The sequence below is a fragment of the Scomber scombrus genome, chromosome 15 (assembly GCF_963691925.1).
Source record: "Scomber scombrus chromosome 15, fScoSco1.1, whole genome shotgun sequence".
NCBI lineage: Eukaryota > Metazoa > Chordata > Actinopteri > Scombriformes > Scombridae > Scomber > Scomber scombrus.
This window is the reverse complement of record NC_084984.1, coordinates 26,877,118-26,902,004: the sequence shown is the minus strand read 5'-3', so window position 1 is coordinate 26,902,004 and position 24,887 is coordinate 26,877,118. Positions and strand designations below refer to the sequence as shown.

The window sequence follows — 24,887 nt, the reverse complement described above, 5'->3', positions numbered from 1 at the left end:
CATTGCCATAGTTAGAGCAAAGGAAGAGGTGTTTCATTGACCGACTACTACGCTGAGTTTGCTAGTTGTGATGTTTCACTTCAATACAATGGATATAATAATACACATATCATTTCAATGTCTCCATCATAACTTGTGTTTATGATTCACAATTACACCAAAATGACTGGTTGAGACTATTAGCCCAACAGCTCACATGTAGTGTTAAGCAACAGGCTCGAGCTTTTTCCTTTTTTTTCTTCTTTTACATGCTTTAAAAGAAGAAAAATGTTGTTCATGTGAGATTTTTTTTACCAGTCTGAACACAAAGAACAGGTACATAAGTATCCAGTGAATGCACCAGGGCCTTGTGTCTCAGTGAGTCAAGGGGGCAGCTCATGTTATTATGTTGATTCATCTGTAGAGTGTCTCATCTGGGGAGCTTTCAGCCCTGTGAAGGACACACCTTCACGGCCCCGCGTACTACGACAGAGGCCTCATCTAAAATGGGACGCAGCTGCTGTGTTCTGGTTAAACAACATTTGTACAAAAGTCCTTCAGTCACCTTTGGAGTGCTGTGCTATATTCCACCACTCACTGCACTGCAGTCCAACATCCTGTATGTAAGGGGAATTCCACCCGTGTCCTTGTGAAGGCTCATAGTGGAAAAAAGAAAAAGAAAAAAAGGACTGCTGCACGTTGTTTTGGCATTGTAAATTTTACATGAATCAGAGTTCCCTTACTCTTGCGAACCACATCTGTAAAATTAAAAAATAAATAAATAAAATTCGACATCATCACAAGATGTAGTAGTATTACATATCCAGACTCATGCAATATTCAACTCTTTTCCTCTTATCTCAGAATCCATCTGCCTCGCTGCTGGGGTCATCTCGTGGTCACAAGCAAGTCACAGTCTATTACCGGTAAAACAACGGTGTTTGTTTTAAAGATTTTTCAGATACATGTACGGGATTTAAAACAAAAGACTGACGTTCAACCGTGTAGAGTATTTATGTGATCATAGCATCGTTCGTGCATTGCTGTCTTTCAACACACTACCATTGGAAGGCAACAAGTTGGGAATTTTTTTTAAACAATACACATGGTGGCCTTAACGTAACAAAGTAACTTAAATGCAAGTGTATATTTAGGTCAACAGATTAAAGATGGGAAAATGGGAGATATTTGTTAAAATCAGGTTTAACAGGTTGATGTAATAACTAGGGCAGTCAAAGTTAACGCAAATTCATTTTAACGGCGTTAATTTTTTTTTAACGTTGTGTTTGACCCAAATACCAAACATACAACTGATACAGAGAGACGTCTTCCCGCTTGCCTAAGGTGTGTGTGTAAGAGCGCGCGTGTGTGGGCGTGTGCGAGCGTGTGTGCTTCTGTGTGTGTGAGCAAGGAAAAGAGAGAGAGACAGACTGTGTGTCTATTTTGCTCTCATTACATTCTTCTGTGCTCGTGGGCGTGAGCGTGTGTGCGTGGGCGTGTGTGTGTGTGTGTGTGTGTGTGTGAATGTAACAGGTATCATAACTGACAGCAGATTTTTGGAGCATGCAGTATTTCATGTTCTGGATCGTTTCAATAATAATAAACATACATTTGCAAAAAGCAAATATGTGTGTCCACTCCCATGTTAATGAGAGTATTAAAAACTTATTAACTTAAAAATTATTTTAAAAATACATTTAGAAAAATATAAAAAAATGTGCGATTAATTTGCGAGTTAACTCATGACAATCATGCGATTAATCGTGATTAAATATTTGATTCGATTGACAGCCCTAGTAATAACGCAAAAATATTCAATAAAGAAAGATACCTTGATCCTTAAAATGGGCCAATCAGAAACCAGGCAGAATTTAACACTATAGTCATTTAAAAAAAAAAAAAAAAAAAGTGGAACTTTGAGAAAAAGGCTGCACATCACAACCACAAAAATTTATTCACAGTTTAGTTTACAATGTTTAGCCGATTAAAAAGATTTAAAAAAACGGGTTTAACTTCCAACTGCGGTGAGCTGGGACTCAGATGACGAGTTGGATGTACATCATTAAAATTGACTTAAAAGGACAGACTGTGACGGGAAAAAATACAAGCAACAGAGATTTCATGCTTGGTTTGTTTTACTAAGTGACTTTTCATTTAGTTATTTGAATTCAATTCTATTCATTTCAGTTTGGATGAGCTGTTACGGAAGGTTTAAAACGCCAATTCTTTACCTTTTTCCCCTCTGAGCAAGACAATTTATTTAAGAAAAAAACACTCAAACACTGTTATTTCTTAGCAAATTATTAATGTGAATTACATGTTGGGATTAAGTGGGCAAATCAAATATTTATACATTAGCAACACAATTCAAATATTTGGCCTTAAAAGCAAAAACCAAGAAAATAACTACATTTGAAGGAGAAAAACCCAACAAAGGCTTCTGAAGAATGCAAATCATTCCTTAAGTGACGAATGATTCAGAGGAAACAGTCTTATTATATCAACTCACTCTGTGAATGAGCCTACTGCTTATGAGGATCTAAACTTTGAAGTACACTCAAGCATTAAGCATCTTTAAACACATCCATTTAAAAATAGCTATGTCATCCATCAGAAAACAAAGTCTGATCCAAACTCTATCCGTTATATAAATAAAATGACAAAATATAAAGATGCTCTGAAATCACAAAAGGCCATCCACAACATGCTCTGCATTAAGTTGTGGATCACTTACAAGCTTTCATGACCACATGCACGTGCATGTGGGAATGCGTTTGTGTGTCAGACTACATGTGGTGGATTGTTGCTACTGTAGTATTTTGGATGCGAGGATGCCGAAGGAAGGAGAAAACTGGTTGGTTTCGAATTGTTGGGATTTTGGTCTTTCCATCGTGTGCGTCGGCGTTCCTCCGGGAGCGTCAAGGCTTCGTCGGCTCGATGGAAAGCAGGCTACCGAATTTGAAGTGCTGGATCACGGGGAACTTCTCCAGACACTGGAAATGGTAAAAGAGAGAGAGATTGAGAAAAATGAGGAAAAAAAAACAAGAAAGCACTTTCAGTCAAACTGAAATTAAGAATTAAAAAAAAATCTGTATATTAACGTTTAGTTCAACGTATCTGTTTATTTTGACTTGTATACTTAGTAAAAAGAAGACATTTAATTATTAGTTATTGAACTGAGGTGAAACTGCATTCCCCTGCAGATATAACTTTATGGTTCTGAGTGTAATTTGATAGACCCAATACATGTCTGGCTGGTATTAATGTGGTACGTTATAAGACTTCAGCTCCAACAAGCACACATGCAGGTAACAGCTAGTGTGCGCTGTTGTTAGTTGTGTGTATATATAGAGACAAACACACACACACACACACACACACACACGGTCATGATTCAACTCACAGAGTAACATACAAAGTACTGAGATTACAGGACTATTTCTGCAAGTTTTAACAGTCTGGTCATGGACCGATAAAAGAGAGGCAGCTACAGCTAGATACACACTCCCTACTTTGAATAATGAGGGACAAACACAGCACTGAGTGTGCAGGAGCTGCTGCTGACTCAGCAGGTGTTGAAATAATATGAAAATAAAAGTAACTGTTGAAATCAGCGCTAACATTAGCAAGCCTCCACTTGGAAAGTGAAAGCTAGTTAGCTAAATTGCTAACAGGACGTCTAGTGAGGCAGGAATACGAGTTGTCAGACAAGTTGTAAACAAAACTTCAGGTTAGCTTAACTTACACTAGTTTTTCTGCACAATGAGAGATTATTAGTGACATTTCTGGTGAGGTAACTTTCAGTTTTTGTTCAAACTAAAGTGGTGTCGATCATCTGTTAGAACTGTTGTCATAGTGATGTCATTGTGTTCCCACTTCTCAGCAGTAATTTAGTCATTGAAATTTGATCATAACTAAATTAAATGATCTCCAAAAAACCCCCAAAAAACATATCCAATCATAGTCACAGTCATTTTAAAACACAAATATCAATGTACTGAATTCTTATTTATTTCAGACATTTTTGCTTGTGATTGACAAAATACATTGTGATGTTTAACTGAAGCTCGTCTCTGATAGTCAGTTGAAATAAGCAGGTTTGGATGTTGTGATAGCATTTAAGATTTAACACAGGGACTTCCTGGTTCTTCAAGGTTTAGTGACCAGACAGGCCCTTGTCTTTGAACCCCGACGTCCACTGAGGCCTAAACCCACAGAGTTAACCTTGACCTGAAGGAGAGCATCGCCGTTAACTCTTCCCCCCCTTTTCACTTTGAACGTGTTCAAAATGGCGCAGATCAGCCCAGAGGAGGCTCTTTGTGCGCACTGACACAGACCCAGTTTCGGGGAGCAGGGGGGTGGGTGGGGTTTTTTTTTTTTTTTTCGGGTGGCTGCGGTGGGGGGTTGGGGAGGCTGCGCTGGGGGGAAAGGCGGCGGAATTGAACTCTTGTGCTCTGCCTGTCTGTGCGGTGACACTATCAGTCATGATCATGTGGGCAGAACTGGGGTGGAACAACATGCTCCAGAGGACTGTTGTCTGAACAGATATTGCATCAATGAAAATGTGTAGAATCACCAAGGGATCATTAATCAGAGATACATCTTAATACAGAACATTTAAAGGCCTTAACGGTTTATCTGTTGTGTTGCAGTCAGTAAAATGATTAAACTGGCCTATTCAAATCAATTAACATAGATTTCATTAAGACTTCTGGGCTCTAGATCTGTAAAAGGTGTCTAATGTTTTTTGTGTTTTAAGTTAAACATCTGGTGATGAAAACCAAAACCAATGAAGAAATAATCCTACAAGTATTGTGTGTGTATCCGAAGCCTGAACACACTCACTATAGTTTATTTTGACTAAATCCCCCCCCCCACACACACACAAACACACTGTCCTACTGCTGGAAATACTCACCAAAACACCAAATGTGTATTAATCCACCGCTGAAAATAGTCCCCAACAAATGTACTATTTTCTGCTGTTTGAGTAACATTAGATTTTTTTTTTAAAAACTACAAAGCCCAGCTGTGTGAGCTTTATACAAAGATTTACATCTTCAGCAGGAGCCAATGGGCTTGAGGGCTGATCGGCGCACACAGGGTAAGGGAATCAAAAAGTACAGTGAGACGTTCTTTTTGATTGGTTCTAGTCGTTTCACAAGATTTACAATAGGAACAATGTAGAATATAAGTATTTTTGAGTCAGTTTCCTATCTTCCAGACAGTCTGAATTCCATTCATTTCCCTCCAAAATGCAAATTAACTTCGTGAGACTTGCAACTAGTTTGTGTTTAACTACATTAAGATGAGACATGAAGCTCACTGTGATGAATCATCTATGTAAAAGAGTGTTTCAAGTCTGTGCAAGTTGATTTTTTACAGTGCAACTAAATTAACCGTCTGTCTGAAGAAGAAAAAAAAATAACTTATGTGACTTGTAGTAAATGTGTAACAAACACTATCAGGGGCCTTAGAAGACAAAAATGTGGGAGCTGTGGGCCTCATCTTCATTTCAAGTATGGAGATAAAGTAAGACATGTTGTATAATTCTGTTCAATGTTCCAGCCACCATTGTTTTATCATTTGTATTTGTCATTTCAAGCATTTGGGTTATGCTAGGGGAAAAAAAGGTCACGAAATCGTCTCCTCTCCCCGAAAATGGTAGATTCTGCTCTTTCTAGGTCTAGTAGAACTCTCTGCCCGAAAACCCTGTGTGGGGCCAGGAAAAGGGAGAGAGGAATGCAAGTCTGCTGATGGTTGCTCCAGGCTTGGAGGAAGGTCGGGACAGAGGGAGGGGAGGATTTAATGAAGGGAACGGCAGAGGAGGAGGGAGGGGAGGGGAGGGGAGGGGGGGGGGAAGCGAGGGGGAGGGGGAGGCAGACAGCTTGGCCCCTCAGCTCTTTGGGAAGACTCACAGGCTGCTCTGGAAAACACAGGATGTGGGCATGCAGGCGGGGAGAACGGGTTTAGACATCCCCCCAACCCCACCCCCAACCGCCCACACACACACACACACACACACACATACACACACAATTCCATTCTCTCCATTCCTCTCTTAACCCTTTCCTGCCTCTCCCTCTCTCTCTCTCTACACATGCAGCCGATCGGTTAGAGAGCGTTTCGGTCTTAAGGAGCCCGGTTACGGCCGTCTTTCTGCCATAACTCGATTTCTCAAAATGTCGTGTAAACAAGAAAACACTGTTTCCTTAAGCGGGATGACGGATTCACAGAAATCCAGTTTACACAGCTCAGATTCTTGCTGTAAAAAAAAAAAAAAATAGCTGGTTTCTTGGCCTTGTGTTGCTTAACTGGGTTTTGGTGGAGTTTTTATGTGAATATGTGCATTACAAAGCCTTCACAGTCTTCATATCACTGGCAGCGGTGCAGAGGGAAGAGCAGAGACATCATTAGCGCTGTATTCTCTACACAATCTGGTATGGAAGCACGTTCCTGCAGGGTTGTGTGGAGGTGTGGGCGTGTTTATTTTTTTGAGAACGTAACTGCTGTGAAACCATCAGAAAATTGTGTTTTATTTCTCTCATTTACTGGTTTGGTTGTCACTACTGGCGCTCACTCTCTTCATTGACTCTATTTCACTTGACCGCCGCTTCTCTTTCATATAATTAAACTAAAACAGAAACTGAAATAACGACGGCAAAAAAGAACTCTTAAAGCTGCAGCATCATAAAATGTGTTGGCAATTACATTTCTCTATGTTTCAGTTTATCGTCTCTTTTCTTTGCCCAAAAAAGGAGCTTTTCCAAACAGTCTCCAGAGTCTATCGGTCTTTAACACTGGCTTAGGGTTTTAGTTCATGTGGAAAACTGAGCTTTTTAACCAGAAAATGCCACAAGCTCTCATGTGTGGCAGTTAGGCGAAGAAGACAACTTTAGCTACCTTCAACCTTCTCTGTGATTGGTCATCACGTTAATGTAGCTGAGCGCCCAGCTGTTGTTGTCATTTATTATGTTAGACGACTTTGTGATGAAATAAAATGTGGTATATTTGGTCACCCAGGGTGTCTGTCCTCTCTTTCCTTTTTTTGTTTGCCAACTAAAAAGAGGACAACTAATTAGAGCTTTAGATTATGTCCCCACTAAGCCCGATAAATTCATCGACAGATTTTTCTCTTTCCATTTTGCCCCTCCCCCCTCGTCCAGTAGAAATGGAGCCCAAAAACAAGGCTTTTCCAAAATGGCCTTCATAGCGTGTAAACACCTGCTCAGCATTGTAGAGTGTTTGGGGAAAATTGAGCTTTGTAGGAACGCTGTCATATTAGTGACTAAACACAAGGTGGCAGTAAAGGAGTATTTCATTTGAGGAGGATGACGAAGAAACAGAACGACAGTAACAATGGTGGACAGCTTGGTTAAGGGTTAAACGTTGCTACCTGCCACTTTACTCTGCTCAAACTGTTAGAATCTGTTTGAAATAAAATAAAAGTAAAGAAGCTGCCGTTGGTTTTCTGCGGCCAACTTGTTCCTCTGTCATCAGCACATGCCCAGTAGAACTGTTTGGGCATTTTAACGTGGAAGGAGGTGTTCGGAAAAACAACCTGAAACTCGAAAGCTGTTTAAGAATTTAGTCGGCTTAATGTTAACGTAGTCTCAGTTTAGCAGAAGTTAGAATGCAAACATTTGCTATTCAGCACTAAACACAAAGTAAACCTGAGGATGATGGGTGTCATTTGTATTAAAAGGTATTTGGTCATAAACTTAAGTATTACACAAATGATATATATTAATTATTTGTAGAACTGAATACAAAAAACACAGAAATAAACCCTCACATGTCTCTCTGAATAAATGAAATAAAACTAAAAATGCATCCAATATATAAGACATTTTGGAAGCAATAACATACTAGACATACTGATGAAACTGCATAGGGAAAATAGGATTTAGCCAGGGGGTGCAGGATGTTGAAGCAGTACAGGGGGGGGGGGGGGGTCACTCAGCCAATGGGAACAACATCCAGCTGAAGCGACCTGACATGTTCCAAGAAGGGTCGCTAAATTTTAGACAATTTTTATATTAGCGCCACCAATGGAAGGGTTTATTTTTCCCTAATTTCACAAAGGATAGGGCATGCTTTATCTAAATGGGTATAAGTGGGGGACAAAATAACACTTGCCTTGCTAGTGATGTTAGAAAAACTACAAGTTCAACAAATTAGGACAGCAGTGGAAGGTCAGTGGGTAGGAGACCAAACAGGCCAGCTGAGGGTGAGGGGTGGATGTTAGCAGCTGTGAGGGCTGAGTCAAAGACAGACTCCTTAAACAGAGATAGGGTGGGACCAGTCCAGAACATGTGGGTGACATTAGCTGGTCCTTGGTGACTTCTATCACAATTTGGATCAGTGCCAGGACAGATGCAGGCTTTTAGACCAGTGGACTCTGAACTACTTTGCATTGTAAGATTCTGTGAGGGGCACAATATATGACATATGGACACAGTCTCTATATCTCTATATTATCTCTATAGTAAGATCTGCAGATCAAGTAGTGCATAAATGACCGGAGGCACGCAGATATTATTGTACAACTTTGACATGATACCTTTGAGGTACAGATTAATATTAAAAATGGTGTCAACCAAGGTAGAAGGAGGAATAGCGAGGAAACCAGGGAAGTAAGGACCAATAGTCTCGGAATTTTAAGTATGCAAAGAAATGGGTCCTCTGTAAATCGAACACACGAGTTGACTGATCAAAAGATGCAAATGTTCTATCAATGTAAAGATGCTTTACGGAGACAATCCCATGGTCCTGGTCCATGGTTACTAGGCAGAAAAAACCATATCAGTCACAGAGGGAGGAATCCCAAGTGGCTTTTGAGTTCAGTCCAGATCTTATGACAGTTTTTAACTATAATATTACTGCAGTATGTTGATAATGGTATCATCAGTGGGGGGGGGGGCACAAGAGGGACATCAGAGAAACGTGAGGCGTCCTCAATCTGCAGCCAAAGTGGGGCCTGATTGTTGTTACAACACCAGTCGATTATAGTTTGAATGTTTGCAGCCCCGTAGTAAAATAAAAAGTTGGGTAACGCTTTTAGAATTTGTTTTTTAAATTATTTTTGTTCCCTATAAACTGATAAATACAGCCATCAAGTAATGGAAGAAACATTTTGGAATGAAAACAGGTATGCACTGAAAGAGAGCACCATGTAACTAAATGTAACCTGATGATGAAGAGTCAGGAGATCACAAATGTTTCTACAATTCATCCTGAGCAGGGCATTCATGTTTGTACCAAATGTCATGGCAATCCATCCAATAGTTGTCAAGACATTTCATCTGACTCTTTAGTATCAACCTGCTGGTGGCCCTGAAATCTGTTTATTTCAACAGATGTGCAGTGATTAGCGATTTTGTGATTGTGTAGGTGAAGTAAAATTCAGTGTTTTTATACAGATTTCAACTTTGGTTAACTTTGACAGTCAGATTGAAGGAACTTCACACTGTCACCACAGGACTTACCTTTGATGAAAGAAAGAGAACTGGAGAGTCCACACATTACTCCACCAAACAGATACAGCATGGTAAAACTTTGCTAAAGATTTCTTAATAGTTTTTGTATCTGTGCTTTTCTGTGTAAGCTGTGCTTTATGTTTTTTCACTTAGTTTTTGTACAGTTGAGCTGAAACTGAAATTATGAAAACTTTAAAACCAGCATGGGCTCTTTTCTCCACCAAACCATTTATCAGACTGATAAATAGGAGGAAGAAAAACTGGACTGATCAGTGAGAATAAGAGAGAGAGAGGGAAGCGGGCGTACCTCAGCCTTGTACATTCTGATCAGGCCCTGGTTGACTTTGGACCAGGAAGGAACAGCGCTGATGTTCCACAGCTGGTTGGAGTGTTCGGCAAATGGACCCGTCTTCATCTACGCAACAGAGAAAGAGTGAGAAAGAAAAGGTGAAAGAGGGACAAGTTTTTTATTCATTTTTTTTTAAAACAGGATAGTTTTTCAATCTTTTAATAATCCTCTCGAAACCTTAAGAGTGACAAAATCAGTCTTCAGACTATCAAACACTCCCCCTGTAGGCCGCAAGGCAGTTTTTAAAAAGTTAAGATTTTCTCCGTTGATGGAGAACAGAAGCTTTAGTCAGCCTGATTTGACTCAGTGACAACGGATTCCAATGGTGTGTCTTCACGACAGAAAAGCCTTATTTTGGTGAAACTATGAGAGTTTGGAACATACTGAGCATATTGACGGGCAGTGGAGGAATGGAGCGCTGAGAGGTTCGAGAATTTTCGACGGGATATCTGATTTAGTTTTTTTTACACAGTGAAAGTGGGTCACCATTGGAATCTATTGAAAATAACTTCAAGTTCATCATTCACAATCCATAATCCGCCTTTTCAGTCTGTTTTAGAGTTTTTAAAATGGAACTACAGATTCAGGAAGGGAATGTGAGAAATGCAGTGCTGCCTCCAGCTATTGATAATAAAGTAAACTCTGTCAGTTAATACGTCCTGAACAGAAACAGATCCTACTGCATATAAAAAGGAAGATGTTGAGCTTTTAGCAGAAAGGAATCTGAAGGTAGCAGTGGTGTTTAAATGATCCCACAGTCCTGGTAGTGAGATCAGAACCAGTTTTTAAATCCTGCATATGGTTAAAGTCCTCCTCCATTCAAAGATGTGTTTTGCTTATTGTTCCTTTAGTTGGATGTTTGATCTTCTCTGTGCAGAATGATGTACATGCAGACTTTGTCTTTACATTAACCTGAAGGAGGGAAGTTTCTCTGTGCTCATCAAATACCTTCCCAGCAGGTTTTGTGACATCAAGAGATTTTTACATGAGAAAGTTTGTGTGAAAAACCCATTAGAAAAATGATTAGAGTATTTTTATGTCTTTAAAATATGTCTGGAGGGGATGTGTAAAGATTTATTTGTGCCATTCTAAGACCATTCATTCATTTTTTGGCCACTGTGGGGCATCAGTGAGCTATCAGACCCTAAAACCAAAACAAGCTGAAACATGCCAAAATGCTGTGTAGAGCTTTGGGGTTTGTTGTTTTGGAAGAGGAACATCAATGACAAAAAAATAAGGCTGGACATTGTTATAAAGAAATATGTGTAAAATATAGGTTTGAGACAGAATTTGTAGCAAAACCTCCTTTTTATTTCTAAATGATTTCCTTATAGATATCATAACATTTGACCTAATAAAAAAAAATCAATTTGTTGCTATGAGCTGTGTCCCTGTGGGGTTTATTGATTCTATGCTGGCAGGCTAGTCAATGACTAGTAACTTTAAAGCTGCACTCACCATCACCCAATAGTGCCCCCTACTACTGATGTTTGGAAAGCCAACTGAGAAGTGTGCAGATGATCTTATAAAACATATTGAACTTCGGGAATGTTTCTGAAGCTGTGGCGGTGCGTTTCTTGTTGTTGATTTAAAGTTTTTAGTCTTCTGAAGATAAAGTCTGTAAAATGAAAAATAAAGAAAAATAAAAGAAAGATAGAATACGTGACTTCTTTCTTCGATCGCTTTAAAAAAATAACATGAAAAACACATACTGATGACTGCTGTCTGCAATATAATCAATATAATAAGAAGAATATGAAGAACAAAGGCCTGATTGTTATTCTGGCAACCTCCTGAATAATAATACATTCTGGGATCAACGTGTGCTAGTTTACACATAGACAAGAAATAAGCACATGTGGAAGAACAATAAGTGGACAGCAGTCACTGGAACAACTTACACTGACAAAAGCAAATGCATGACTTTATGAATGTATGAATGAAGTGAGGTGCGTGGACCGTTTTCCCACCATTTTCTCCCAAGAGGCCGAGGAACCCAAACCCAGACCCTGGGGCATCAATCTAACACCCCCTCCTTTTTCCATCCAGCCCCCCCCCCCCCTCATCAACCTCCCCTCCACTCACACTGCTCTAGACACTTTCCAGGGCCTCGCATGAGAACACATGGGGGAAGGGCATAGAGGAGGGAGGAAAAAGAGGGGGGTGGAGACAGCCCGTATTCCCTGGAGGAAGGAGTGATTCACAGCAGCATGTGGGGAAGGAAGTGACTCATGTTTAGGACGACACACACACACACACACACACACACACACACACACACACACACACACACACACACACACACACACACACACACACACACACACACACACACACACACACACACAAGAGCCTTGTGTGTGAATTACAACAAAAAAAAAGAGCATGAGTTTGAAGTATCCACATGTGTGTGAATAGGAGGGAAATACTGGAGTGTACATATGGAGCGTTGCATGCTCACAGGCCTGTCCGAGTAAACAAAAGAGGAAAATCAAGCCAGCAGCTGAGACTGAATGAGACTAGTAACACAACCAAAAACAAAGAAAGTCTGCCTTTGTTTTTTCCGGCAACAAACCAAAGAAAAAAAAGATTTTTGAATGCGTTAATTTAACCCACAATTAGGCTGATTTCACAAGCGAAGGTGAGGTATTGTTGCTATGGTGATAAACGTGCATTCTGATACTAAATCTGTCACATTTTGAGGGTAAACCGCAGATAGTGCGAGTCACACTATTTCTTTGATTATCTGTTAGTGGCGGTAATGTGCAAAGAATTGTAGTAATGTGCCAAAAAAAAGGCAGCGAAGAAGAAGACTGCAGGCGAGTGAACGTGGAGGCAGGATTTAAAACATTAAAAATTGGCATCCTAAATGTTTTATGAAGAAGAAAATGCATTCAAAATATTTGTCAGGCCTGAAAGGACACACAGAGTGAGACTCATGGAACACCTCAGACTTTTTTCTGTGAGGTTTGCCTCTTGGATTACAACCTCTCGTATCTAAACAAAATTGGTGTAAATCGCTTGTTTCTTCAGCCTGATGAGTTCCATCTGTGCAAAAAGTGCTACCAAATCATACTGCTGTCAGTAAAACATCACACATCTAGCAGTGTCGGTGACGGCCATTAAATGACTAATATGTGAGGCGGTCAGTCGCAGAGATACCAGAGTAGCTATCACCTGCAACAGAAGATGATTCCAGACTACTGAAAAGCAGAAGCTCCTGCAGATAATTAATTTTGCATCAAGTCTGTCTTGGTTAAATATTTTAGTTTAGTTCATTTTGGTACCACATTTAAACTCCAAATTCATTCAGATATAAGGTATAAAAGCTTTCAAGTCTTCTAGGTGTTTGTTTTTTTTGTCCATATAATGCAATGGAGTACAATACCACCGAGTTCAATCAAACCTATTTGACACTATAAAGACATTAAGAGCATAAAAAAGGGAATGACAAGAAAATATATTATAAATCATTTTGGTACCAAATTCAAACTCCAAATTCATTAACTATTGGTCCTAGTCCTATCACAATAATGATGTTATCGACTTATCGTACACTAAACGTATATATATCAGCATCATCATGTCTATATATGGACTTATCATATGATACATGGACATGACCGTGATCATTGTTTTGACCTCAGTATTGCCATTGCCACACCCCCCCCCCCCCCCCCCTTACATTATTATACTATTATATGATCATTATATCAGTAGTATAAAATGATCTTCAAATGACAATAATATTGTTTATCGTGATTATTTCTGAGACAATATATCGTCCAATAAAAGTAGTTATTGTGACAGATCTAACTGGGCCTTCTCTGTTTGGGCTCAGTTATGGAACTCGCTGCCTATCTCAGTATCTCAGGCAAACAGAATCAGTTTCATCTTTTAAAACGCTTCTTAAAACTCATGTAAAGGCTTTCTTATAGTTTTACTGACTGTACTCCTTATCCTTTTGTTTCTAATTCTATATTTTATCCCTATTTCATGGTTTTGAATATTGTTAGTTTTACTGTTTTATGATTTGTGATATTATCTGCCCTGTAAAGAAACCCAGATGGCCTGTTGATGACTCATATGAAAAGTCTGGACCACTCATTGAATTTCATTTGTACCTAAAACAATATTCTGAGCTGCAATGAACTACTATTACTTGCCAATTAACAGATTTTAAATGCCAGGAAAAAGTGAATAAAATTTCCAGAAAAAAAAGGAAAGGAAAAATGACTAAAATTATTAATCCATTATCAAAACAGTAACCAATAAATTCTCTATTGTTTTTAGCTCTGAAACAAAAAAAGTCACCAAAACTAACAAAGAAAAAAGGCAAAAGTCATATAGAAAGGAAAAGTGGGAGTCATGGATGAGGAGAAACACGGAGGCCTCTCTCAACGCAACAGCAGCATCCTTTCATGACCGTGCGGAGGAGGAGGAGGAGGAAGAGGACGAGAAGGAGGAGGAAGGAGGGAGGGAGGGAGGGAGGGAGAGAGAGGTCAAGCAGCAGGAGGAGGGAGGAGGAGGATGATGAGGGGGAACTAGGGAAGGAGGCGGCGCGTCTGAGTGGGAATGAGGAAAAGGATGTAGCTCGCTCAACCAACGCCCTCCTCTACTTCCCTCCCCTCCTTTTCCTCCAAAAAAGCAAAAACAAAGCGCACGGTTCCTGCTCTGGCAGCCGACCAACAGAATCCATCTGCCTCTCCCCTCGCCTGCTCCTTCCTGAACAAAACCGCGCTCAAGCTGCGGACCCACAATTAGTACACATGTTGTCATATATACATTTATATGTAATTAGATGACGTACATCTCTTTGGGTAAACTCATATAAAACAGTAAACAGTGACTGAGTGCAGGTGAGATTTCTCTTTTTAAATATATATAAAGAAATTTGCAGAATTCAACCACACAGAGAGGTGAATGTCCATCAGGGGGCGGTAGTCCATATTTGGACACTTCCAGGTGTAACGCCAAGGACTGTCAGATTGTTCTCTATCTCCTTTTGGTTCAGGGAACAATCATTTAAAGAAAAAAAAAAAGAAACTTACGGTAAAACAGCAGGAAAGCTGTGGGAAAGTCTGGGGGCTGATGTGAGAGCAGCCAATAAAAACAAACTTTTGAGTTTTTACTTATAAATCTGAGTGAAGTAATTGTTGGGACATGGATTTTCCTGCTGTTATTTCAATTAGTCTAAAAATGTTGTTTGGCTTTCACTCTTTAGAAAAAAGTTTGCATTAAAATAATTTATTTTCTCATCATCAGACAACACTGTTATATCTTTTTTATTGGATCTACCAAAGAAAACTGTTCACAGTGTGCTCTGTGGATTATCTAGAGTATCAGACTATCAGGGAAACTATTCCTGGAAAAAAAAAGAGATGTTGCTGTTGAATTCTTAAATGTCATTTTTTAATGCTGTGAGCAGGACAAACAAAATTCCATTCACCCCAGAAATCTAAGAGGCAGGATATCTAAAAAACCTGCACAAACAGAACTAGCAGCATGGATACACACTACTAGATTTTGTCAGAAAATGTTTTTCTTAGTTTGGGTGAATAGATTTTTAAAAAATGTGGAAAAACTAAAAAAGGATAAGCTATCATTTTTTTTGGCCACTTTGGGTCAGCGGAACAAGCTGTAAACACAACACTGATACATCGTTCCCTTTATGAAGCTGTTATCTATCTATTTATCTATCTATCTATCTATCTATCTATCTATCTATCTATCTATCTATCTATCTATCTATCTATCTATCTATCTATCTATCTATCTATCTATCCATCTATCTATCTCCTTCACGAGCTCCCAAATCACTGACTGCTGCTTTCTTAAACACACAAAATTATGCGCACAATAAAATAGGTGGCTTTCTTTAATTATGCTCCAAAATAAAGGAATACTCAACCTAAAGCCATAAGAGATGTGGGCTCTGTGAACATCTTTACATGACCGCTGAAAACCTATTTATTTAATCTGACTTTTAATTAGTGTAATTTTAAGTTATTTTTACGGATAGTCTCATATTTACAAATTGTCTAATTTTTTTTTTTTTTTTTTTTTAAAGATTTTTTTTCAGGCATAGACACCTTTATTTGATAGTTGCCAGACAGGAAACATGGGAGAGAGAGGGGGGTGTGACATGCAGTAAAGGTCCACCGGCCGGGATTCGAACCGGGGTCCACTGCGTACGTGGCATGCGCTCTAACCACTCAACCACCTGCGCGCCCAAATTGTCTAATTTTATTATTTTATTTGTATATTTGCCATTGTTTTATTGTATTGTTTTTTTTTTATTGTTCACTGTAAAGCAGTTGAGCTACATCCCTTGTATGCTCTATAAATAAAGTTTATTATTATCATTAATATTCCATCTCCTCTTACCTATACTTTGCTCTTCACCAACTGCTGAAACAAATATCTGTCTGTTTAGCTGCTAAGAAGCTTTATAAAGCTGCTGAGTCATATGATAGTTCTATCATCATCATCATTATTATTATTATTATTGTTATTATGAGTGACCCCTTAATGACCCCATCAAATATTGATTAGAGCAGCTTTAAAGTCTTCTTGATGTATGTTATTTCGTCCATGTAATATAATGGAGTACAATGCAACCAAGTTCAGTTAAAACCCTTTTAACACTATTGACACTATAAAAACATTACAAGCATAACAAAAGAGTATATATTGCATAAATGGGTTTAGAGATCATGAGTACTGTGTAAATTCCAGTGTGTTTGAGCAAAGCAAAAAGCAGATTAAGACAAAGAAAAGAAAAGAAAAGGTGATGATTGTGATTTGATGTGTTAGGAGTTTTGTTTTCCCACCTCGTTTATGAACTTGATGCATTCCAGAAACATGTAGTCTGGGTGATACTCGTTCACCACCTTCTCGTCAATGAAGTGCCGAGGCTCCAGTGTCGGGTGATCTGGGAAGGGGGAAGAGACCGGAGCTGTAAGTGCACACGTTGACCACCGGGTGTCACTGTTTACCTTCACATTTACTGAGCTCAACCGCAAGTCACAGCAGTGAGGAGACGGAGGGAAGCGGACGTTTAACGGTCATGTCAATGTGGCGTCATATGTGAACCTTGCACCACTGCACACGAGGAACCCAGCTACAACAATGACTTCTAATCTGCTGTGTAGACTTAATGTCTCCCAACATAATCACAGAAACAGTGTGCAAACGGTGAGTCCCCGTTGTGTCTTTAATGTTGTTTAATGTGAAGTTTTTAAATAACATTTTATTCTATCTCTGAAGTTCTTTGAGACTTTAAACCTCCATCATACCTGCCTGCATTCCATGTCTTTATCAAAAGCCTTGAGCCAGTTTCATAGGCCTTTTTCACACAAGACAGATAAACACAGCCCTGTCAATGTTCTTTCTGATTGGCTATAGTGAGGTTCTTACCTACAAACTGGGCGCTGCCCCATATGAATGGCAGAAACTGGAAGTCGTCCAGGCCCCACACACCTTGGCTTCCAGCTGGCTCCATTCTGTAGTACCTCTGGAGCTTTCGCATCACTTCAAGATACCTGTAAAAAACACACGGTACATACAAACAGAATATAGACAGATCGATATTAACACTCAGGGTCATGGTCAGTATGACATTATCCTTGGGTGGACAGAAAAAGCAGCCATTATTTTCATTTGAATGAGGACAACACACTGGGCTTTATCATCTAGCATGGAGCTGTGTTGGACAATCAAATTGTGCTGCTTGCCCTGATACATACTGGGTGCATCCCAGTACCCACAAGTCAAATGGCTACTTAGGTGACATATTTCAAATTACTATCACAGTGTCCAAGTGCCTGTTAAGACCATATGAGTGTAGAGGTTTACAAGAGTTCACTGGGATACCCATAAAGACATCCCATCACTCACACAAATATAAATACTGTACATGGAACAATGGAGCTCAGATGATTTGTTGAACTAAGAGTAGAGTAGCATCAACCAAACAGTATTACACACAAAAAAAATCACATTCAGGAGCTGAGAGGAGAAATTAAATCAAGTTATCAAGAGGCACAAAGGTTTAATTTAAGCTACACACATGAGACAGTAAGATATCAATTTGAATGGAACATTTCTCAAAATCTTTGATAATGGACATGATATTTAGGGCCAATGTCCTCAACAGGAATTGGATTTTTTTTTTTATTGGACATGGATACTTTCACAGAATCTTTAGTCAAAAACTAGTCCCCCTCAAAGCACTTGGGGGGCTCTTTCATACCATCAGCCTTCAGACTGTACAACACCACAGCTCCCACTAGTAAGACTGAGGCTCCTTACTGTTTAATCCCAAGAACATTGCACACTTGTATATAGTATCAGGAATTCATGTATATTGTAGATTTATATAATTACACATTATTTTAGAAATTGTTTATTGTACATAATATTTTATTTTATTTTCACTTCACCATTACGAGACTAGTCTTGTGTCAATTTTGAATTCCCCCCTAGGGAGATCAATCACATTTTCCTCACCTTACCTTACTTTACCTTAATCTCTGTCTGAGAAACTAGACCTTAATGTTCATCTTGACAGTGTGAAAGTACCTTGAGACACATGTGATATCAGTCTTATCAGACCCATAAACAAGAAAATATTCATTGTTAATATTATGTTATAACCAACTTTCATAAACTTACAGTTATTCTTGTGTCTTCATTGTTACCAGTCCTAAAACCAGCCAATTGGAGCACTACCAGCAACAACTGGACTGGTGTTGCGCAATATACTGTGGTGAATTATGGGATACACTTGACTGTGAAAATTGCTTCGAAGTGGTATTAGAGAACAGTTTAACCGGTGTATTTAAAATGACTACAAATATGAGAATAAGATCCAAGGTTAAAACAACAAAACAAAGAGAATTTTCCTTTAAAAAGCAAAGTCACATCACTTCCTGTGTATTAGAAAAAAACAAACCAATCACATTAACTGTATAGCACATTACAGCAGCAGCTCACCTGTTAAAAACCTTAAAAACGATAGCTAGCTGATCATCGACCCTGAGAGCTCCCACCTTACAGAGACAGCAGAGGAACGCAGCGAACGCAGCTTCATGACCTGAGGAGACAAACACACACAACACATGAAGAAGTGGATGTGTGCAGAGTTTCATTTGTGCTTCACTCAAATTCACAATACTTACATTTATCATACTACAACTTTGTAAATTTGGCAGTAATATGATGAATAAAACTAACAATATCAATTTGCTACTACTACTTTTAACTTACAACTTACTACTGCTACTATCAATGATGTTACTTTTAGTTTACAGTATATAACACCATTGGTAATACTACCACTACTTTCACTTTCTCTCCTGCTCAAAATTTTATTGTTTATCCAGCTTTATCTTAAATGGATATTTTGCGCTTTGTCCAAATGTCAAAGGAATTGAATTCTTTGGAGTAATAGATTTGGCTTTTTTTAAATTTATTTTTTGGTTGCACTCACTCTTTAACATAAGATATGGTGGATTTGTTTTTGTTAAGCTGGAATAATACTTTCCGCTTCCACAAGTACACGACGATGACGTAATTTCAGCATCAGAGGGTGTTATACATGGGCTCCACATATAGCTCCAACAGCCCCAAATAACTTCCCAAACAGACATTTACATGGACAGCTGTGGACACCATGGATGTGTAGCAGTTCTGTTTATACAGCATTACTTTGTGGAGTCTACGAGGAGTGGAGTGTCCCAAATTGGGAGGTACGCAGATGTTCACACAGAACCTACGCATGCAAAATCTGATGATGACATTTATATAACAGAGATCCTTGTGTACTTGCACACATGGACAGTACAACACCAGCTAATTTGTTATGACTGTGTAACAGTCAGATATATGACAGATGCTTTTTTGCTTTACTTTTTTTGTGGGTATTTTGGTCTTAAACAGTGAGGAGCTGATAACAAAGGAGGAGGGAGAGATAAGAGGAGATGATATGGAACAAATATCCCCAGTTAGACTCATATAGGATGTTTCTGATTTTTTTATTAATTATAAAGTAAAATTATGGACTGAAATTAAAAAAAAAAAAACATGGACAGTCAGCTGTTACCTGTTCCATAGTCTATCCTGGTGGAGTTCCCCACAGCCTCTTTCAGATAGACAGCTATCTCTGGAGCTGCTGGATGTTTGTCAGCACAGAGGACTGCTGACACCAAGGCCTCTGCTTCCTACACACACACACACACACACACACACACAAAGAGTAACACAGGTCACATATACAGACCTGAACAGATCAGTGTAGTGTGACTGATCCACACTAAATACAGTTGTCTGTTCTGCTCTCTTAATGTAGTGGGTAAATGATGCATGAAGCTACTGCTAGTACTGTGTTACTCTCTGCATGTGCCTCACAATCAATACATGTTGATGTGGCCTTTACAGATTTTTTTTTTTACTCATAAAGGAGCTTCAAAGTGTTAAATATTACATACATTTAAAAAAAGATGAAATACAAAATAAATAATCATATGAATAAATTGTAAAATGTGTAAATGAGGCAAATCAAAAATACTTAAGTAATTATTATGAAATATTAATTTATATAACAATTTTATTGAATGCTATTTTTATTTTGTTATAGTTTTTTTTATAAATGCAATGCCATTTTTATAAGTCTATGTATTTCATAATAGCATTTTTTTTCAATGATACTTCCTCTCTCAAGTTTTATTTCAATATGTCACTTTGACACTCATGATGTCATATATATTGTTGGTTTTATTATCTATTTTTTATTATTTCTATTCTATTGCACCGTCTCATTATAACCTTGTCAGTCAATTTTAAAAACTGCACTATAACCTGTGTGAAAGCTGCTATACAAATAAATTTGATTCATAATTAAATGTTGCACAAGTCTAACAGGGATGGTGTACATGGACTGTACTTATATAGCACTTCTCTAGTCTTCCTGCTACTCAAAGCACTTTTACACTACATGTCACATTCATACACTGATGACAGGAGCTACCACACACGGTGCCAACCTGCTTATCAGGATGGAGACTAACCATTCACACACATTCATTCACTGTTGGTGCAGCCATTAGGAGTAATTAGGGGTTAAGTATCTTGCCCAGGAACACATCGGCCAATGGACTGGAGGAGACAGGAATCGAACCGCCAATCTTCCGATTGGTGGACGACCCGCTCTACCTCCTGAGACACAGCTGGTGTGAACTTAGACTTATAGTTAGGAACTGATGTGAAGTTACAGCTACGTTACACATACAAGAATGATCTTTCTTTTACAGATTTTGTTAATAGATACGCTGAGTTTTTGTGAGAGTGCGTGTGTGTGTGTGTGTGTGTGTGTACTAACCTGTTCTAGTTTGGCGTACCAGGTTCTGTAGGCCTTATTACCGAAGCGTGATGGCTGGTCGACAGGAGGGGTCTCGTTTATCCATCTGTCCAGAGTCCCCAAAAGATCTAGTAACTTCTCCACTGTCTGTCACACAACAACACAACAGAGACTGTAGCAACGCTGTAGCTGTTGTTTATGCTGATAAACATCATTATCATGTTAGTCAGAAACAAATAGCAAACAGTCAATCGGGATATTTAGCTCACACAGAGCTGCTTCTGTAGCCTCTTACTCTCCCCTTACAATTTCATTGTATTGGAAAAGCTCCATTTTCCCATCCACACTACAACATAAGTCCAAATTCCTTAACTCTGCAGACAGTATTATTTAAACTCAATTTGGAGCTTCAAAACACAACACACTTTTACTGTAATGTGGAAATTTAACAAATTCACCCAAAGATTCACCTTTTCTGGGGGCCATGATCATCCATGCTAAATGTCACAGCATTTAGTCAGGCTTAGATATCAGAGATGAAGACCATGAGGTGTGGTTGAAAGCTCCAGGAAAAGCTAGAAAGTTGACCTTAAGTTAGGCTAACCTTTTTTGTTTTGTAAGAAATAGTTAAAATCCACATCTAAGTAGTGTTAGAAGTTGAACCTGTAAGCACCAACCCACTCTTACATTATTGCACTATGGGAAATGTAGGATCCAACAATGAAATCCTTAAAAAAGAGGATGGACATAGGAAGTATTACACACTGTGTGAGAACTATATCTACAAATGTGAATCTATCCTCTAAACCCCAACAATAAGAACCCTTAAGAATATGAAAGGTTACCAACACACCAAGAAGCAGACTCTCACAAGCCACAATAGCAACATACCTCAGATACTTTATATTCACTTGTGAGCTTCTTCCCCTTTATACCTTCATTCAGTGTCAGAATGAAGCCCATGTAGTCAGCATACGCCTGTAAAGAGGAGAGAGATGTTGATAACTGGAGGGTATCCAGATGTGTAGTCAGCTAAACTGCTACAATAACTGATCATGATAAGATGTCAGATTAAAAACATCTGGATTTTGACATGTGTGCACACAGCAGTAGGGAGGAACCTACCTGAGATCTTTTCCACTTGCCCATGTCGGGCACCATGCTGATTTCTTTTTTCGGTACCATGAAGGTGGTGTTGGCTTCAGCTGCTTCATCCTCAGGGGTGGACCCTAAAAAAAAAAAGGTAAAAGGGGATTGTTTCATTTACCCTTATATGAATCTCATTCCAATCCAATCCACTTTATTTATATAGCACGATTTTAACAAACACAAGGTTTTCCAAAGTGCTGCACAAAAAGATAAAACACAATAAATAGATAACACAATAGAAGCACAATAAAAAGATAAAGTTCACAATAGAAAGATAAAAGCAATCAAATAAAATAAACTGCCCAAACTGTCCAAATAAGTGAATTCATTGACCATTGTATATAATATTAAGTTAGTGTCCTTTCTGTGTTGACTGTAGATTTTTAACAAAAAGCCTGTTATTAACTAGAGTTTCAAAGATGTGGATGTTTACCACTGAAGGAACATCTACTGTAAAGATGCTCTTACATTATTGCATTATGGGGAATGTAGTTTCCAGTATTTCTGAGCTTGACTCACATTGAGGAGTAATGGGAGTCAGTAAATCAATATAGTCAGAATATCTGGGTTTAACCTTTAAACAGGCAACGTGCACCAGGAGATACAGACTCTTTAACACCTTGTTAGGAGCATGATTGGTTAAGTAGCTTGTTGAAATAGTTGAAAAACGCAATTTGTAGAACTGGATTGTGAGAATTGAAGCTGGTAGGTCTATACTTTGATAGAAATGATAAAAATCTGTTTAGAAACTAGTATGTGTGATATTAATGATCGGGGAAAGCAAGAATATATGACTTTTCTTAATTAAATAAAACATTCCGTTGTTTTTATCATTGTGACCATTTTTATACCTTAATAAGGGCAACTTATCCTGGTGGAGATACAACTTATAAAATCCTAAATATACAAAATATTAAAAGAAATATTATTATGGAAATGCTTTACTTAGGTGCAAATGAGATAACTAGTAACATCTAATTATTTTTCACATCTCATTTACCATTCCTGCCTGTTTAGGGGTTAACCAACTTAATGAAAGTGTAATACTACATTTCTACATTGAGTAGCTCTTTTATTACAATGTTTACGGTAACCAAAGGTTTAATTAATGTGAACACCTATCAACATACGTCATATCAATCTTGGTGCGTGTTTGGTCTACGTTTGCAAAGCGCATATGATTTATACTGTATATATAATATAAGTACATATATATGAGTGGAATAATTGAACTGTTATCAACTTTTAAATACATTTTGGTGCCCCTAATAATATTCTTATAGTGAAATAAAGCTGTTTTCTTGTCAATTAACTACATTGTTTTGCTAGCTAACACTTCCCAGCCACTACAGCTACAAACATGCTAAATAAATATCATTTGACAACGACTGCTAGCTACGCATTACTTCAAATACGAGCTGAAATTGGTGCACAGTTGTAGAGTTATAACGCGCCTAAATGACTACCAGCAGAAATGTAATTAAAACCCCTGTAGCTTTGATTGAGAACAGCGGAGATATGGTTTCTGTGTTTTCCTACGAGAGTTACTAAAGTTACTGCGTTACATTGAGTGCAGTGAACCTGTTAACATGCTAACCTGCACAGCTTTACAACGCGTGAGTGAAGAAGAGACACAGAGCTTAAACATGCTGAACACACAAACACACAGGTATATATTTACCTCCCTGCTGCTCTGTTTCCGCCATGGCGAGGCTAACAGTCTTCTTCGTGAGTTTTGAAACAGATTTAAAACAGCCATTACTGCCCCCGTTGCTTCAATAGTGTATGACATGTCTGTATACAAAAACACACGGTCACTTTCTACCACTTTCTCTTTGTGGATGCCCGTTATCACCATAATAAATAAATAAATGAAGTCCTACACTCGACATTTTACTTAGATGGGCCTAAATACTGTGAAAGTATCAAAAATAAACTTCCTAATACAGAATAATGATTGATTTTAGTCACATTTTGTCCCTCTATCTCTATATCTATATGTCGATATCTAGATCTTATCTTAGTATAAATTAATTGAATTTGATCGTAATCACCCTAGTTAAAAGGTCCAAAAGGATTTTCATCTTTTCCAATAGAAATAGGATTCCTATACATTTATTGAAAAGAAACATCCTGTAAGGATTCTATAAGGAGATAGGAAATCTGTTTTTCTATTCTTTCCAATAACATTATTTGTGATTCCTATGCGTTTGTAAAAATCCTTTAAGATATATATTTTAGATTATATATTTATAAGCATTTGAAGTATGTTTTCTATACTAGATCATATTATTTAAACGTCTTACTTAACCTTTATTTTATTTATTATTTTTTATTTCACAAAAAATGCCTTTATGATTCTTATTACTCTTGTACATAATGCTATTATTTTACTATATATTTTTTAAAACTCCTATTGTTTTTATTGCTTTTGTACTGACTTATTATTGTTCTTTATTCTTATTTATTAAAATTTGACTTGGATCAAAGCCACAGTGATCAGGATGCTTTGAACGGACTGTGAGTGTCTCCTTCATCTTTGATTAGATGAATATGATAATTGTAAATAACT

At 38.2% G+C, this 24,887-nt stretch overlaps 1 protein-coding gene across 1 annotated transcript; it reads right to left on the bottom strand.

Moving 5' to 3' along the window:
* Window positions 1-1,853: 1,853 nt before the first annotated feature.
* Window positions 1,854-24,053, bottom strand: ptpa (protein phosphatase 2 phosphatase activator). Its single transcript, XM_062433975.1, has 10 exons — window positions 23,997-24,053; window positions 22,292-22,395; window positions 22,058-22,144; window positions 21,188-21,313; window positions 19,913-20,030; window positions 18,805-18,904; window positions 17,227-17,351; window positions 16,641-16,741; window positions 9,766-9,873; window positions 1,854-2,972 (listed from the first exon to the last, which is right to left on the bottom strand). The coding sequence occupies exons 1-10, from the start codon at window positions 24,019-24,021 to the stop codon at window positions 2,898-2,900; spliced, it is 969 nt and encodes a 322-aa protein (XP_062289959.1). The 5' UTR covers window positions 24,022-24,053; the 3' UTR covers window positions 1,854-2,897.
* Window positions 24,054-24,887: the final 834 nt, after the last annotated feature.